The sequence below is a fragment of the Podarcis tiliguerta genome (genome assembly GCF_965153285.1).
Source record: "Podarcis tiliguerta genome assembly, chromosome: 4".
Lineage (NCBI taxonomy): Eukaryota > Metazoa > Chordata > Lepidosauria > Squamata > Lacertidae > Podarcis > Podarcis tiliguerta.
The window spans coordinates 36,780,643-36,798,246 of NC_139537.1; the positions used below are offsets into that span (position 1 = coordinate 36,780,643).

At 39.6% G+C, this 17,604-nt stretch overlaps 1 protein-coding gene and 1 long non-coding RNA gene across 22 annotated transcripts in view; one reads left to right on the forward strand and one right to left on the reverse strand.

Moving 5' to 3' along the window:
* LOC310676528 overlaps positions 1-17,604 on the reverse strand; it is a 719,806-nt gene that overhangs the window by 697,232 nt on the left and 4,970 nt on the right. The gene's annotated exons all lie outside the window — the stretch shown is intronic.
* PHLDB2 (pleckstrin homology like domain family B member 2) overlaps positions 1-17,604 on the forward strand; it is a 74,697-nt gene that overhangs the window by 45,552 nt on the left and 11,541 nt on the right. For 4 of the 21 annotated variants that reach the window (XM_083438271.1, XM_083438272.1, XM_083438257.1 and 1 more), the window contains 8 exons: positions 3,232-3,360; positions 5,114-5,269; positions 5,980-6,090; positions 7,288-7,377; positions 9,210-9,344; positions 11,252-11,425; positions 13,659-13,793; positions 14,122-14,221. In XM_083438271.1, the coding sequence (XP_083294397.1) occupies positions 3,232-3,360; positions 5,114-5,269; positions 5,980-6,090; positions 7,288-7,377; positions 9,210-9,344; positions 11,252-11,425; positions 13,659-13,793; positions 14,122-14,221 (1,030 nt within the window). The remainder of the gene's footprint in view (positions 1-3,231; positions 3,361-5,113; positions 5,270-5,979; positions 6,091-7,287; positions 7,378-9,209; positions 9,345-11,251; positions 11,426-13,658; positions 13,794-14,121; positions 14,222-17,604) is intronic. The other 17 variants (XM_083438275.1, XM_083438276.1, XM_083438277.1 and 14 more) reach the window with 7 other exon arrangements.

The following is a 17,604-nucleotide window of genomic DNA, read 5'->3' on the forward strand; positions in this document are numbered from 1 at the left end:
CCCTTTTCCCATATGTGATTCCCAGCAAGTGGCTTCTGGCTGTGGAGATGTAACATAGTTGTTGTGGCTGGTACCATTGCTAGCCTCTTCACTGACAGCCTGGACATTAAAATCTGATGCGGAATTTCAGCATGAGCGTAGGGAGAATGGTGCTTGTGTCTCCCTTGGTGCATGGGGAAGAACAGCAACCCGGGGGGCCCTACACATCCATGTGAAAATTGTGTAATTGGAACATCGTGTAAAAATGTAGCATACCAAATACATGGTTCACATGGTTCACATCTATGTGTGGAAGTCCCTGTGTGGAATGCCTAGACTTTGGTGGTTGTGAGGGGGGCTGGAACTGGCATGATCCCACCCAACACACACCCCCAATGCCCTGACCCTGTATAGGGCTGGCTTCAGTGCCAGGAATAGCACATTCATGGGAAGAAGCAGAATGTGAAGAGGCATTGAGCTATTGGTATTTACCTTCTTTCTTTTTTGGTCATACGCTACTTTTTATTTTTTTCTATTTTATTTACTTTCTATTTTTTTCCTTTTCTGAAGCTGTTGTTTGCCCTATAAGACAAACATAGAGGTTCCTATATAATGCCTGCAAGCACCCAGGTGGGATTTAGTCAGAGTGAGGCAAATGTAGGAGGAATGCACAGAGCATCTTTGTCAATGTTGGGTCTAACAAGTAAAGAAAAAAGGGCATCAAGGTTAAAGCAGCCCAGTGTTAGGATAATTAAGATGACAGCTTTTAATTGTGAAGTGCCTTCTGTGCTTGTTATGGCAGAAAGCTAGACTACTAATCTGAAAAATAAAGGAGTAAATACAGATAGGTAATACCTAGAATTCTTTAAATTATAGAAATCTTGGTGCAAAAAAAAAAAAAAAAGAGATGTCTAGTGGAGAGTAATTCCTGCATGATCATACAGAACTACTGAAGTGTGTGACTTTCCTTCATCTCGTTATGAATTTTTACATGCACCCGTATGCTAGTGGGAGCTGGGGCTGAATAACCTAGAATGGTCTGTTGGGAAGAGATGGGACCTAAACCCAAAACAATGTTATGTGCACTGGAAAATCTTAACTGTTCTTACTAGTCCAAGAAATACTTTCCCCGCATGAAACTGCAGTTGTTTGCAGCAGAAAGTACGTGTGACAAAGTATCCTATTGTTTGTCCCTGCTTCCAACTCCTATAAAGTTTCCAGGACATCTGTAGTTTAACAGGATGGATATACCCCTTAATATACAAACACAGTAAGTGAATGAAAAGAGTGGAATCCAGCTGGATGTGCTACGAAGATTGATGTTGCAGCTGTATGAAGCCCAGCAGTTGTTGCAGCAAAACAATGAACAATTAGGTTAATTTTGAACTAATGTGAAAGATTACTGTGCACATTGTATTGTCCACCACAAGTGGAACAGTGTGCCTTTTGTTGTTTCAGAGGAGGTGCTCAGGATAAGAACATGTCCTTCTATATATGTGTATATCAATTTTGAACCAGTCATCGTTTAGGCACTGCATGAGGCAATCTGGGCTAGTGGTGCAGCAATAAAACCGCTAGCATATTTACAAGGGGTTGGACAAGAGGATCCTCATAGTCCCTTTCCGTCTCTGCAATTCTATGATTCCATGAACCATAAGTATAGGAATTAAACAGCCGGCAGAGCACATGTAAGCAGATACAGCTTGCTTATTGGCAACTTGAGTCATATCTGCAATTCTTTCATTCGTGTGTTTAAAAGCCTTGAAAAATTGCAGAACTTTGGTGACTGTACTATTTTTCCAACAAAATGCTGTGGTCTGAAATATGTTGTTCTTCTGCAGTAAAAGTTCTGTTTTAAAAAGTGAAACTGTAACACTTACATGAGTTGTTTACTGAAAATATGGTTTCCGATATAGGACAGGATCTAGTCCTATAACTAGATGGAATGATTGATGTTTTTCTAGATCTGTGTGTCTAAAAGGTTTTGTTCTGAATAAGTCCAAAAGTCTTATGACATGCTTATCAGAAACACAGAAAGACACAAATTTAACATATTTTAATCTGCATTAAAAGAAAAGTGCATACTATGGAATTCCTTTCATCTTCAAAATAGGGACTGGATGTCTTGAGACCCAAATTTATATTGGGGTCATTATAGCATTCCCTTTAGAGTGAATTGAACCAGTCATGTCATTCAGCATGTTTGATTTCTGAAACAGAATTTCCTGTTCCAAACCGATACGCTGTGCCTCAGTTCATCCTTTCACTGCTTATAAACTATTAAAAACCATCATTCTTGTCCCCTCTGCCTGTTACTTCTGTGTCATTCTGGATAGTATTCTATTTAGTTCACTTTGTAAAATCTCACCCTTTTCTGTCCTTCTCTCATCTGGAGACTAACATACTACTGATTCCATTTCTAAATAGCTAGTGTCCCATTGATATTGAAAGTACTAAAGGATGCCATTTCTTGTATATATATAAAAAAGCATTGCGACACTGACTATTGCAGTCAAATTACAAACACACCTCTTAAGTTGATTAGTTTCTACTAATCAATGTCCTAGATCCAGTAACATGTTCTGAAAAATCTAAATTTAATTAATGGAATTTACTGTGCAGTGGGGTTGAGTATACCCACAAATTATATATGTGTAGCACCTGATCTTTCCAAGTTCCAAATTTAATGGAGGCAAAATTCCAGCCTTAATGGAGCTGAACTTTATGGATGGTAGAGAGAAGTATGAAATAATTCGGACCAAGCAAACCTTTATATTTTATTTCAGTTTCCAAGGTTTGAGGGTGGATGTAAATTGCCACAAGCGAAGTGGTCGTTGCTTAACAGTTTGCCATGTGGCATCTGTATCCTTCAACCATCCCTCTGCATCCCTCTGCACTTTTAAGGAAGCTTTGAAGTGACTCTTATCCAGTCTTCTGAATCCATCTTCAGAGTCTCCGTTTCACAATGGAAAACCCGCCTTTGTGCACCTGAGACGTAATCAATAAATGTTAACGTATGTCGACTAACCATTCTTTAGCATCTGCCAGGTTTATTAATATGATACCTAGATTATGCTGTGGCACATGAAAATTAGCCACAGCCTTCCAGCATGTTTAAGCATCCCTGCTGCAACCTTTAGGACCGATCCTATCCCCGCCACTCAACCCTGCTCCATGTGCCATCAGAATCACTAACAACTGCTTTGGGTTTGAAGGTAATTCTGTTCTTTATTTTTCTGGTTCAAACTCCAGGAAAAAATAAAGCTTGATGCTCAGAGGGAAAAACTAGAAAAGCTTCAGGAGCTTTATACCGAGCAGAAGACACAGCTTGATAATTGCCCTGAGTCCATGCGGGAACAATTGCAACAGCAACTAAACAGGGTCAGTAGCATGGATTCCTCTATTTTTTTGTGGAAGCACAAGTGTTGAAAGACGACTTGCTGACTGCCTCTCTTCTCAAGGGTTTACTGGTTTTCTGCACTGCTAACAGGATTGTTGCATGGCGATGAATAAACAGAATGCAAAGGGCTGGATTAAAAATTGGTTTGTGATACATACTTTAGAAGTTGCCAACCAGTTAATGTTTAGCACCCCTTGGCTGCTGGCAAATCAGAGTTGTGTGTGCCTGTGTTTGTGTACTTGTGATGTTTAGTTGAGCTTTAGGGTAATTTGCTGTAAGCGTGTTGGATAAATTCTTGAGTCTAATAACTGCACTTAGCTATCCAATTTTAGCCCTCATTACGTTTGCAGTTGCTTTTAAGTTTCCCTTTGCCACCACTATGAAATTGTTTCCTCCTTCAAAGTTGTTTCTTACCCGTTGAACGAAATCTGTTTTTTTTTTTTAATTCTTTATTAAATTTCAATAAAAAAAATGGGAAAAAATCAACGTTGCCGTAGGTGCAGGTTCACCCACCTACATTCAGTGGGCTTTCTTTTGTTTTGTTTTGGGGAAATTAACCCCCCACAATATTGAGACATGGAAGCGTTCTTGGGACAGTAAGAAGGAATAAGCTAGAATACATTGCCAGAAGAAATCCCAGTTCAGACGCATTCTTAGTGTAAAACATTACACTTTCACCCCCAGGTTGAATAAAACAATTCTAAATGGAAATTAGCTACATATTCAAGGCATGCTGCTTGGCATATTAAGTGTTTCTTTATGGAGTTCTGCTCAAACCATAGAATAGAGGTGAAGACATGTTGTTGGACTCCAACATCTACCCCCACTCAGCATGACCAATACTCACAGAAGATGTGAATTGTGGTCGCACTACAGCTTCCCCATCCCTCCCAATGCTATAGACTGAGAATTCTGTCCTCCAACAGCTTCACTTGCCATATTGTTGTAAAAAAACACTCATCCAGGATTTGGCTCACTGTTATGAGACACTTGGGTGATGACCATTCATACACCAAAACAAGATTTCTTTCCCAATCTTCCATTTAGATTCTGTTACCCTTTTTATTATGGAACCTGCTTTCTTGAACTAAGGGAGACCAAAGTTTTAAACAGCATCTCCTGAATTTCCCAGTTCATACTTAAGACACGAATTCCACATTACGAATTCTGTATAAATTTCACTTCACTTTTTAATGCTAATGTAGCTTTAGGAGGTTACAGTGGTGGAAGGGTATGTGGGGGAGAGCTGTATACTATCTTTCCATTCATCTGCTTTTCATCCATCTTAAACTTGGTCATCAAGAGGCCCAAACTAGCATCTCTGGAGAATGAGGTAAGAGGGAAGTGAGGTCAAGCCTGCTGGATGTTCCTTTCCTTGCTTCTTAACTCTTTTTATCCTTACATCTGCATAGTTCTAGGTCATCTCTTGGTTGTGCTGAACTGTGACCAAAAGATCATTACACTCAGATTGATCTGCTATTCAATATCATGATTTGATTTGAGGGTATACATGATCCTTTTTAACATCCAGTCAACAGTTCAAAAAACAATGTAAAGGTCATAAATAGCTGTTTTTCTTCTTTTTAAAAAATATCTTAGAGTGTGATCTTATGCACACTGACTTGAACTTCCTGAGCCTTATTTTTGTTTGGGATGGTGCCGCATGCCTACTTTTGCTAATGATATACATCTTTAAAAATATATATATATATACACCGACTTTTGTTGTTAAAGGATGCTGACCTGCTGGAGGTAGAAAGCAAACACTTTGAAGATCTGGAGTTTCAGCAGCTTGAAAACGAGAGCAGGTTAGATGAGGAGAAGGAGAACTTAACACAGCAGCTCCTGCGTGAGGTAGCTGAATATCAACGCAACATTGTCAGTAGAAAGGTAAAATTGCTTTAAAAATAAAGTAGGTAATTTCATTGCTTTTTTGTGGTTTGGTTCCATTTCGTGAGATGTTGTTCTGGCCAATTACTAGCCAATTCAATAATTCAGCAATGGATTAATGTGCCAATTCATGTTGAAAAATGTAAATATTATTCATAGGACAGTGAAGATTCACAAAATGTGGTTGAACAAGTTCATCTGTTTACAGAGCAATCCTAAACACATTTACGGAGGCTTACATTCTTGTGGAACTGCTTCCTTCAAGGCCTGAATACTGGGAAATTCATGCAGTCTTTACTTTTTGAAATATGGCAACCCTACCACAAGGTGATGTGATTTGCTTTGGGTTGTTCCAGTTCAGGAAAAAGTAAAGGTTTCCACTAGTTTTCAGCTCAGATTAATTTAGATTCTGCAATTAAAGCTGGCATCCATCCTCAAGTGCTTTCATTTGTGTTTCTTGATCGAGTACATCTGCACCAGCTAATGTTGTAATCTACACTGCAAGTTAACATTTCTATATATTGCTTGTGAAAATGGCCGTTGTATGAAATATACGCAACAACAAGAACTACAGCCAAGAGTTATTGGTGCAGAAGTGTCTTTAGTTTCCTTCCTGGGAGTATCTTCCTGATCAACAGGATCAATAGTGCATACGTACATTATACTCCCAAGCTCATATTGACTATCTTTTGGTGCTATCTTTGTCATAGGAAAAAATTTCTGCCCTCAAAAAACAAGCCAATCATATTGTCCAGCAGGCGCAAAGAGAACAAGATCATTTTGTGAAAGAGAAGAATAACCTTCTAATGATGTTGCAGAGGGTAAGCACTTTTCCTTGATTCAAAGACAACAACATTATTGAAAGAGAAGTTGCTGAATTACAACTTATTACTAAACTGAAAACTATGGAGAGAGCTGGTCTGAATAGAAATATTGGATTCTTGTCTCATTACACATGCTAAAGCTATTTTTGGTCATCTGCATACTATCCCTTGCTTTATCCTGTAGGACTAATTGCAGTCGTTAATAGTCATCAACAGGTTTACCATACCCATTGAGTCAATCACCCATCTCCAACTATCCTTCTGAGAAAAGCCCCACCCCACCTTCCCACTATATATAAGGGACTGGTGACTTCTATTTCAGTGTATCTTGAAGAAGTGTGCATGCACACAAAAGCTTATACTCAGAACTAACTTAGTTTGTCTCTAAGGTGCTACTGGACTATTTTTTAAATTTTTTATTTCGACTGTGTCAGACCAACACGGCTACCTACCTGAATCTAGCAACATCATTGTACAGCTGCAATTATCGGAAGATTTTCTTGACAATTGCTCTAAACTGTGCTGTCATTTTGCAGAATGTTTACTAAACGGAATTGATGCCATTCTGTTGTGGGTGTCATCCCTGTTTGTACAGGTGATTTCACAAGCCCTTGGACATGGCCCACTCAGGATTCCAGGTGCATAAACACAACCCACGTGTGCATGTTATCCATCCATATTTTATGTGCTTGCCATAGGAAATACTGGTCAACACATGCCCAAAACCAAGATGCTACCCTAAATACATGGAGAGATAACTGTATACTGGGATATGATTTGATGATGGGGGGATTGAAAGGAATGAATAGAGATACAATGCAATTTACTTGTGAATAATTCCAAACAGAGGCTGAAATCCAATGTGAGTATACTCAAGAGTAGACTCATTGAAATGAATGGCATCAGTTATTTTAGACATTGGGCTGTAGTCAAAGCTAATCCTTTTCTGAGTAATCCTATTAAAATTAATGAAGATGACAAAATTGGGTCCATTAATTTCACTGGGTCTCTCCATGACCTACTTGAGTATCACCCAGAAACATTTATTCATCACTTCATTATTTTTTTAGTCTAGTTTTGTTATTTCTGAAGAATACAAAGCAAGCCTGAGATTGTTTGTGATCCTATGTGTGTTCTGTCATAGAAGTGACTGTCAACATTTGTATCTAAAATATAACTTATGTCTGCTAACAGGAGAAGGAAAACCTTTGTAATCTAGAAAAGAAATACTCTTCACTATCGGGAGGAAAAGGCTTCCCCCTAAGTCCCAGCAGTCTAAAAGAGGTAAAAATGTGAAACTTGGGAGAAGGAGAGAGAAAGCAGTTACTGTTCTCTGTATTAGATGGTGATTTAGAGCTGCACATTTTATAATATTCAGTGTGAAATGACATGTGGTCCAGTCTCCTTTGTGTGTAAATGGTCTGCATAGATGTTTTTAAAGATAGCTTAGCCATGCAGGATTTATATAAAATTTGACATAATTGTATCCCTTTTTGTCGGGTTTGGGGGGTTTTTTGTGTGTATGTCTGTAAATACACATCTATTGTGCTTTTCCCAGCTTCCATACAAGCACATGTCCTTGTGTCTACTTTATGGTGACGTGGTATTCCTGTGTTGAAGATAATTACCAAAATGACTCCTTCCAGTGTCCACATGCAAACATAGTGGTCTCACCCTTCATACAAAATTAAAATAATGAAAACTAAGTCCTACAGATATAATAAGTGTTTTTCTGAAGCCATTCTAATACCTTCCAAAATATAGTTCCTCAAAACCAGAGTTAAAATGTCCAGATATTTCCATCTGTTCCAGAGTATTTCGCCCCAAATCAAGCATTCATTTCTAGACTATATGAACAATTCTGGCAGTGTTCTTGCAAGAGTACTTTCCAGGGACTAAATTCAGTTAGGATTTTTAGAAAGCACACTCTCTTCCAGTATATCCTCCTGCAGCTTGCTTCTGCCTAAAACCCTTCTGCTGCTTTTGCTACTGCTGCTGCTAATGAAATCCTGGACTTATTTATACTTTTAACAGAGAATTGCAGCTACTCTGATGACCTTAACAAAACCCTAGCTGATGAATGTGTCCCTAAATTATCAAATTGTCAGTAACCTATTTTGATATTAACCAAAAAAAGTGAAATGTGCAGGGAGGGTGTTGCTTAGGACCAACAAAAACCTGCATCTAATTGCAGTATAGGGACTCGGGTGGCGCTGTGGGTTAAACGATCAGAATCCCCGCGACGGGGTGAGCTCCCGTTGCTTGGTCCCTGCTCCTGCGAACTTAGCAGTTCGAAAGCACGTCAAAGTGCAAGTAGATAAATAGGTACCGCTCCAGCGGAAAGGTAAACGGTGTTTCCGTGTGCTGCTCTGGTTCGCCAGAAGCGGCTTAGTCATGCTGGCCACATGATCCGGAAGCTGTACGCCGGCTCCCTCGGCCAGTAAAGCGAGATGAGCGCTGCAACCCCAGAGTTGGGCACGACTGGACCTAATGGTCAGGGGTCCCTTTACCTTTAATTGCAGTATAGTAACTCACTGAAATGCACTGGAATAAAGACAGCCTCCCTCTGCCAGAGATTCATGCTCTTAAATGATTTTTACCATTCCTTTGGAATTTTTCTTCCCCCCCCCCCCCATCCTCCGGCACACCGATAGTTTGTAAACTGTGCTGGGAGCCAATTTTTCAAAAAACATTTTCTGTTGAAGAACTGCCCTCCCATGGTTGTAGATCATAAAGCTACCACATTGTAATCTGTGGTACATGAAATAGCCACATGAGGGGTAATAGTGGGAGCTACCTTTGAAATCTAGCAGTATTTTTACATTTAAACGTATTGAACCAAACGTATTAAGTTATAATGGTTCTACCTCATTATGAAAACCACTTCAGATATAATAACAATTTTGTTTACAGTAAATTAAGGCATTCAGATTTTCAGTGCTTGTAATTTCGATGATTTTAAAAAAAATATTTTAATGAAACTTTTTTGTAATACCACAGATATTGGCTGGATCACTCTAAACTAACTTTCACAGCACACTGGGAACCTTAATACTCTTGCATGCCATTTAGCTTGTGCTTCTTCTTATGTTTAACTTCTGAATTCCTCCCTTTAGGGTTATGTGAGTGTAAATGACATTAGTGAGCCGTATGGCAATTCCACGAATATATCCCCTTCCACTCAAGCCCCCACGGCTGCTGAGGCTGTTCCTTCCACAGCTGGCCTGATGAGCCAGACACAAAATAAAGAGGTTTGTTCTGCAAGACATTTCCCGTTTGTATGCATTTTGCTTGCAACGTTCTGTTCCCTTGGTTTTTCCAGGTTCATGGTAAAACTGCATATATCCAATTTAAAAGAGAGCTAAATTTAGTTTTATACCTAGAGTCTGTTTCAGGGAGAAAACACAGGTTTAAGACTTAGGGCCATCTAAACATCTCCACACCTTGGGGAGAATACTGCAACTGAATCAGGAGCTCTATACAGTCGTACCTTGGAAGTTGACCGGAATCCGTTCTGGAAGTCCATTTGACTTCCAAAATGTTTGGAAACCAATGTGTGGCTTCTGATTGGCTGCAGGAAGCACCTGCAGCCAACCAGAAGCCGTGGAAGCCCCATCGGATGTTCGGCTTCCAAAAATAGTTTGCAAACCAGAACAGTCACTTCTGGATTTGTAGCGTTCAGGAGCCAAAACGTTCAAGAACTAAGCTGTTCGAAAACCAAGGTACAACTGTACAGGGTTCATTTGCAGATGACCTTCCATTAACCACATAACACAGTGAAACCACACACACAAACCTTTGTTTCCAGGGATAACAGCAATGTCAGGAAGATTCAGATTCACATTCAGATAAGGCCCAGTTAACTACCGTATTTTTCGCTCTATAACACGCACCCGACCATAACACGCACGTAGTTTTTAGAGGAGGAAAATCTGTAGGCATGCCACCCGTAGGCATTCCCTCCATAACACGCACAGACATTTCCCCTTACTTTTTAGGAGGAAAAAAGTGAGTATTATGGTGCAAAAAATACGGTAATTACTTTCACTTCAGTAAAGGGGAAAGGATGTTTAAGAGGTATACCAGGCTGAAATAAGGGACAAGCCTTTGAAAAGGTATATTAATTATGGATCCCCCAAATTTGGGTTCTCCTCCAAACCTGTGCCAACATTTTGCAACGAACCCTTCCCCTGCCCAAACTGAGTAATTGATACATCAAACCCTGAAAAGGTACATTGACATTGTAGAGTTAGCTTTTTAGAGAGCTGAAAATCCTATGGCATTCGGACAACAGACCAAGTATTTGGGTATGACTTCTGTGGAATGAGGTTTAAACCACATAAATTTGGTTTTACTAAATTGTGGAGTTCACTCAAACATCACTTGGTGGAATTTAACATTGTGAGTGTAGAATGTTTTACACTCTTTATGTCCCATTAATTTATACAAATTTAAGTATATTCCTAGTATTTTCCCCGGTATTTTCCTCACACTGTTCCCTGGTTGCTTTCCCAGCTGTTTCCTGTGACTGTGTGAGGGGTGGGGGAGAAGCACCTTTTTAGCTATGAAAAGAAGTAATTCCATATCCAGAAATATTTAACTGCTGCCATAAATAATACATACATAATGTACATTAGCTGCAGGAATTGAGCCTGGTATATCTAATTTTAATCTAAACACTTTAGCCACAAAAGCAGTTAAATCTGTAAAAACATGTGTTTTTCATTTTGCCATCAGCATTCATACATTTTATTGCTTTGGTTTGGATAGCCCCAGATCTGCTTTCACCCAGTAGAATGCTGCAAGCCCTTAAGTAAACTCCTTCAACAGAAAATGCTGCTTGCCTGCTTTCTCTGCACCTGCCTGTTATCACCTGTGGGTTGCACCTCATGCTTCCCATCACGTAGGCTGATGAAGCAAGTCCAGATGTTGTTGAAGCCAGCCCAGATTCCCCAGATGTTGTTGAACTATATCCAGGCAGCATGGCTAGTGGTCAAGGATGTTGAGAGTTGGAGTCCAACAACATCTGGGGACACAGGGTTGGAACAGGCTGCTTTGTACTACCATAAAATGCTTCTCTCTGTGTGTGTATTGCTGTCAGCTTGTGTGTCATCCTGTTTAGAAGCCTCTGAACGTAATTTCTCTCTTTCCTATAAAGCTAAGATCGCCTCTCTGTTCTGGATTTGTGTTTCCTCACTCCCTTTCTCCTCGCCCTCTTGCACAACTTTCACCAGCCCAATGGTCTGAGGTCAGGGCTGCAAATGTAGAGCCTTTTCCTTTGCCCGACACACCACCACCTCTTCCAGCTAAGAAACACCGAAGGCAGTCACAGGTAACCTGCCTGAAGGCTGACTGTCTTGATAACCATGTAATTATTTTTGCACGGAGTTTTCTGCTTCAGTCTGAGGGAGTGCATGCAAAACAGGCAGCCATAAAATCCTGCCAACCAATCAGGTGTTGGAAGGGAGTGAGGAGGGCGTGTGTGGGAGGCTGAATTCAGTACCACATTCCCTTTCCATTACAGTTGATTGGTGGAATTCTAACATTTTCTAAAGGACTTTGCATGCACAGCACCCCCAGCAGCCTTTTTTTACACGTGCATAGTGCCCTGAGCTGTGTCACGGTGTTCATCTCACAGTTTCTAGGTCAAACTAACAGAGTTCAGTGCCTAAGGGGGACCCACTTACAATCTGTTCTTGGCTTCTGTGGACATCAGTAGTTATTTGAATATCTGTATAAGGTTTTTAAAAGTTAATCCGCATCTTCCTGATGTTTGCCAGCTGTTATTTTCTGTTCATGGGAGTCGCACAGTAAAATATATTAACAGTGAAATGTTTTATTCAACAACTTGGTCTTGTATTTATGGCATGTAGAAATACTACAGCTGTTGCTTCAGAAATCTCAACTGAGAGAGGCATTTGCAATCAATAGTTTACAACAGTAGGAATGCCAGTGATAGATCAAGTTTAAAACATTTATTTTAATAGAACAGGAGTTGCTTATTTTCTTTCAGTACTGTGTACGGCTTAAGCTGCTAAAAGGTAGTAGTAGCCAATTTGAGAACATACTAAGCTGAAACTGCAGGACAATTAGTTGGATCCAAACCTAGCACTCTGATCATGGAAGAAATCTGTGGATGCAGAGAGCCTTTCTACAAGTGGAACCTTCCTTCATGAGTGGAGCATTATTCGGATGAAACACATAATATAGGAGAGGGAAACCTGTAACATCCAAGTTTTCTTATTTATGAAATTTGTAGACCGCCCTTGATCCATAGATCTCTGGGCAGTACATAGCATAAAAATACAATATAGAAACACAAAATACATAATAAAAACAGTAACAACAAAACAATCACTACATCCCCCCTCACTTTCTCCCAAACACATTTAAAAGGATATAGGATCTCAGTCAGCCAAAGGCCTGGTTGAAGAGGAGTGTTTTCACCTGGCACCTAAAGGTGTATAAGGCTGCAGGCAGACCTCCCTATGTGGGATTAAATCAGATTCGTCCTAAGAAAGCCTGTTGGCTTGTATAAATCTGTGTTGGCCTGTATAAATCTGTATAAACCTACTATGAATCAAATCACAATTCCACAATTAGACCAAATAACATTGTTCTTTTGTTCAAACAATAGTTGGCATTATGTATCATTTCTGTAGCATTGTTTCATGTCCGATGTGCTTAATCTTTTTACCTTAGTGAAAATGTCACAGTAACTTTTGGTGATTTTTAACCATCCTAAAATGGGACAGCAGATTCACGATCAGTAAGATTTGTATCCAGTGTCCTATTCAGAACACAAGAGGGCACAAACTCTGCATAAGAACATAAAATGAGGCTGCAGGATCAGGTCAATGGCCCATCTAGTCCAGCATCCTGTTCCCACAGTGGCCAGCTTGGGGTGGCCATGAGAATGAGGCTGTACATGCTTGTTCTGTCTGCAACACTCTCTACTGTTCCATCATGAGCAGGAATATCTGACGGACTGTTCTAAGTGCCTTCATCTGAATATACTTAGAATACTATACACAGCTGGGAGCCTTGATTGTGCCGGGCTCCCAGTCACAGGGAAGAGTCTAAGCACTCAGCCAAACACACTTAGAATCCCCCTACAGAGCTTTCTTCTCAATACATGAAGGTTGATGTTAGGGCAGGAGTAGTCCACATGGCCCCTTCCTGCTCCTTAGTTTCTGCCCTCGCATGTTCTCTTGGATGCCTGAATGATTCAAAATCTCCTTACGTTTCATTGAAACTTGTCCAGGGAATCTTCCTTGTAATTTGTATTATATTAAATCACCTTTGGAATTTTTTTTAAGGCACAGTTGGTTTAAATCTGTGAAACTGTATAACATTTCTCTTTTTGGTTTGTGTGTGTGCTGTAATTCCTATGCACTTAACAATTTTTAAACAGAGAAACTCTCCCCTACTGGCTTTTCCTTGTCCTGTTTTGGGCTGTGTTTTCAAACAGCATTTAGGTTTGTTTGTGAACTGCACCTTGTTAATGGCAACACTTACAGCCTGCAGGCTCCCATATGATCACACTGCAATTTCCTATTTTTAAGCACTTCCGAAATCTGGAAGAGAGGAAGAAGCAGCATAAAGAAGGCCCATACATGAGTGATACTTTGCCACGCAAGAAACCAGCTCCCTCCGTGTCTCCCCATTTCAGCAGTTCTACTCTTGGAAGGAGTGTTAAGGTGATTATAGATTATAATATCTAGGTTGCAGAAGTATTTAGTTCATCAAAGACAAGCAGGAATGTAATTTCTCAATTTGCTTTAATTTTTGCATCCCGTTGTGTAGTCTGTGATTCCTTTTACTTTATTCCTGTTTTACTTCTTTGTTATTTCTTAGCTTAATCTCTTTGTCTTAAATTGAGCATCCCGGATTCTTTTGATTGTACTGCAGTGTGACTGGGTGTGCTGACCGAAATGAGCAGAAACAGTTTTCAGCTAAGGCAAAGCCACCATTGGACAGCATGGATGGCTGATATTTGTGAATGCTAATCACTATTGTTTTATGCAGGGTCATCCTCCACTTGGACAAAGCAACAGCTGTGGCAGCGTACTCCCTCATTGTTTGGGAACTATGACCAAAGAGTCTGAACCAAGGAGGATGCATAAAGGTAAGGCTGTTTAAAAATTATCTTCATACACTGCAACACAATGCCATTGAAAAGGAAATCCCATTTCACACTAATCAGTTTTTCTTTTTAATTTGATAAGTGGAAAATGCATTCATTCAGCTGCAATGCTTTTTTGAGTTTTAGATTAAGTTTTCTTAATATAATTATTGATTGCACACCAAAATGGGAAATGGCATGATTCTGTTCGAATTATTTTATACACAAACCACTCTGTTCTTGCATAAGTGTGTGCATAATACTCTCAACAAGTGGGCAATATCTTTCCCAGTGCAACCTTATTTGTGTCTGCTCAGAAGGAAGCCCCCTTGAATACAGTAGGACTTGAATATGCTTAGGATTGCGCTGTGCATAGAATTATAGCTTTAGACTGATTAAAAGCCTGGCGCCCTGTTTAGAAAACGGATGATCCCGTGAAACTTCATGGTTCTTGATCCTGAATGTTATTCTGACTGGTCCTTGAGCGTACCAGCCTTCCAGAGTCTGATGCTCTTACCTAAGATGTGTTTGTTCAGTCTATTGTGTGGGAAGATTTGTGCATATCCATTCCCTGTGCACTACAATGTGCACATTATATAATGCATTTATATTGCATAATATAATGCAATTTAAAGTGACAGCTTGGACCTTATATACCTTTTCCTTCATTACGACTGGTCCATTAGACGCCCCAAAATGCCTGTACAGTCGTACCTTGGAAGTCGAACGGAATCCGTTCCAGAAGCCCATTCGACTTCCAAAACATTTGGAAACCAAAGCGTGGCTTCTTATTGCAGCGTTTGGGAGCCAAAACGTTTGAGAACTAAGCTGTTTGAAAACCAAGGTACGACTATAGTATCTTCTTCTTTCTTAATGCTTAAGATAACTACTGCAATACTTGTGTTGAGTCTTAATGAGTCTTCATTTGACATTAATTACTTACTACAGAAACTATTGGCTAAGCAAAGTTTTATGAGTTGGTGACTAGTTAATATTTGGACTAACCCAGATGATCTTAGACTCCAACTCCCATCAGCCTCAGCTGGCAGAACCAATGGTCAGGGACGATGGCAACTGGAGCCGCTGTTTCCCCATCCCTGAATTAAACCATTAATGGAATGGCCTATCTTAGTTGTGAATCTTCTGCAACGGTTCAGATGATTGCAGCATTACAGCTATGCTAATGCACATTAAAGGGACCTAAAGAGAACTACATAAAGGCAAATGGGACCTCATAACCTTAGAAGCCTTTATTTCTGCAGCTGCCTTTTTGTCTGTGGACTAAGGCAAGGCGAGTTGGGCTTTTCACATCTGCAGTAGTAATCAAGAAGTGTAATCCTAAACAGGGAATTTATTCCTGGTAAATGCATGTAGGATTGCGACCGAATAACTGATGAAGCTTAAAATTATTAAAAGTTATTCAGACTTTTAGATTGTGATGTGGTCTCCCAAGAGCTAGGTAACTTTTAAATTATTTCTTAGGCACTTATAACTGAAGCATATGTCCATTTATTTGAAATTAAGTTCAAATAGGACTGTTGCCCAGAATAAACTGTACTAAATAAAATTGTGCCCCAAGACATAAATTAGCCAGCTTATCTTTCCCATGTCTGCATTCTGTGCTTATAGCTCTTTTTAGCCTATCTAATTATTTTATCCTGCTTTTAAATGTCTATAGCGTAACACTTTTTTATTTTTTTATGTCTTATTTAAATCAGGAAAAGGCAGAAAAGGTATGAGGAATGTTCTTTGTGTGGCTGTATGTGTTTGCTTTTGTGGTTGTCACTGAAAAAAGGGACACCATCAAGTCATTCAGTACCAGCAAATGTGGAAATTCTAAAGTTCCTTTATTTTTTTTCTGGTGTATGCGGTGATTTTTGTAGTTCCCTTCAGGCTACATTCATGTGCAAGCAGCCTGGCTTCTACCATTTTGTCTGCCTATCTATGTGATGGGGAAATGTCTGCAATGGAGAAGTCTGCTGCATGTGTGAAGACTTGCATGATCTAGAACCCTGTGGAGTCAGGGATCCACATCACAGAGAGAGCTTAACTGCATTTTCAGCAAGTTTCCCCATTGCAGTCAATCCCCTAACATGTCAATGGCAGGGGATGAGACAATGGAGACAGCATGGCTCCACGATCCCCATTATAAGATACAATCTCATGCTGGGAAACACCTGAAGAGGGCTTTAAAGAATGAATATCTGAAAATAAACTTTGGCCACTCCTGCTGCTGCCAGCTTGGATTTGCAAATGAAACTTGAAATGAAAACACAATTAGGTTAACCACCCGATTCCTTCTGTATTGTCTAGTCTCAAATATTTATTTTCATGCAATTCCTCTGTTGCTGACTATAAACTTGATGTTTCTTCAGAGTCAATCTGGTTCATATGTCAGCAACAGAGGATTCGCATGAAAATAAATAAGAGAAAACACAGATTCTAGATATCTGTTCACACACTTGGCAGTACAGCCACGCCAACCAGTTTTAGAAAACGTGCTAATCCACAAAATTGTGTAGCATCCTGCTTTACTGTAACACATGAGTCTTTTCTGCCCTTCTGTGCTGAAGGATGCAAAAAGATTATCCAGCATAATAAAGAAGCAGCAACGGAACAAAACATTGACAATAAAGTTGGACATCTCCATGTTTTCTGGGTTGGCAACTTCAGAAAGATCTGACAAATTATTTGTGTTTGCAGCACATAGGAGAAGTAGACTGGTCTGTATAAATAATACAGGGGTATTTTAAAGGATTTATGTGTACTTGACTGTGTTCCTTATTAAAAAAACAAAACCGTTGAGACGAATAATTGTCTCAACACAGTGTTGATTTCAACACAGATTGCATTAGAAAAAGTTATTATAATAACATTTAAATAACTGGCAATGCTTTTTTAAATTTATTTTTGTTTCTTTTCTGTATACTTCTAGTAATCTATTTTTCCCCCCTGTTTACCTCTAAAAACCTTTAACCCAGTTTGCTTTTCTATCAGATGTAGTCTTGCATGTCTTCCTGGATTAAAGCTAAACTAAACTGAATGCTGTAGTTTTCCTCTGGATTAATAACTTCAGATTTAGTAGAGTATCCTTGGTGCTTAAGTGTCTGCAGCACTCATAAACAGCTAAATGCTGTTGGAAGCAGAACAAACCTCCAAAATAATTCCTCCCATCCCCAAAATGCCCACCCCTGACCAAACACATGCCACAGGGCTGCGATGCTACATGTTATGAATAACTCTTCCCTCCTGCACTCAAGACTTCCAATGTTTGCTGAGACAAACAGAAAAGCCAGTTCAGCTGATTGCACCAAATAGTGTTACACATATGTATTACTTTTTCACCAATGCAAAATTAATATATTGAATTCGTTATCACCAAGTAT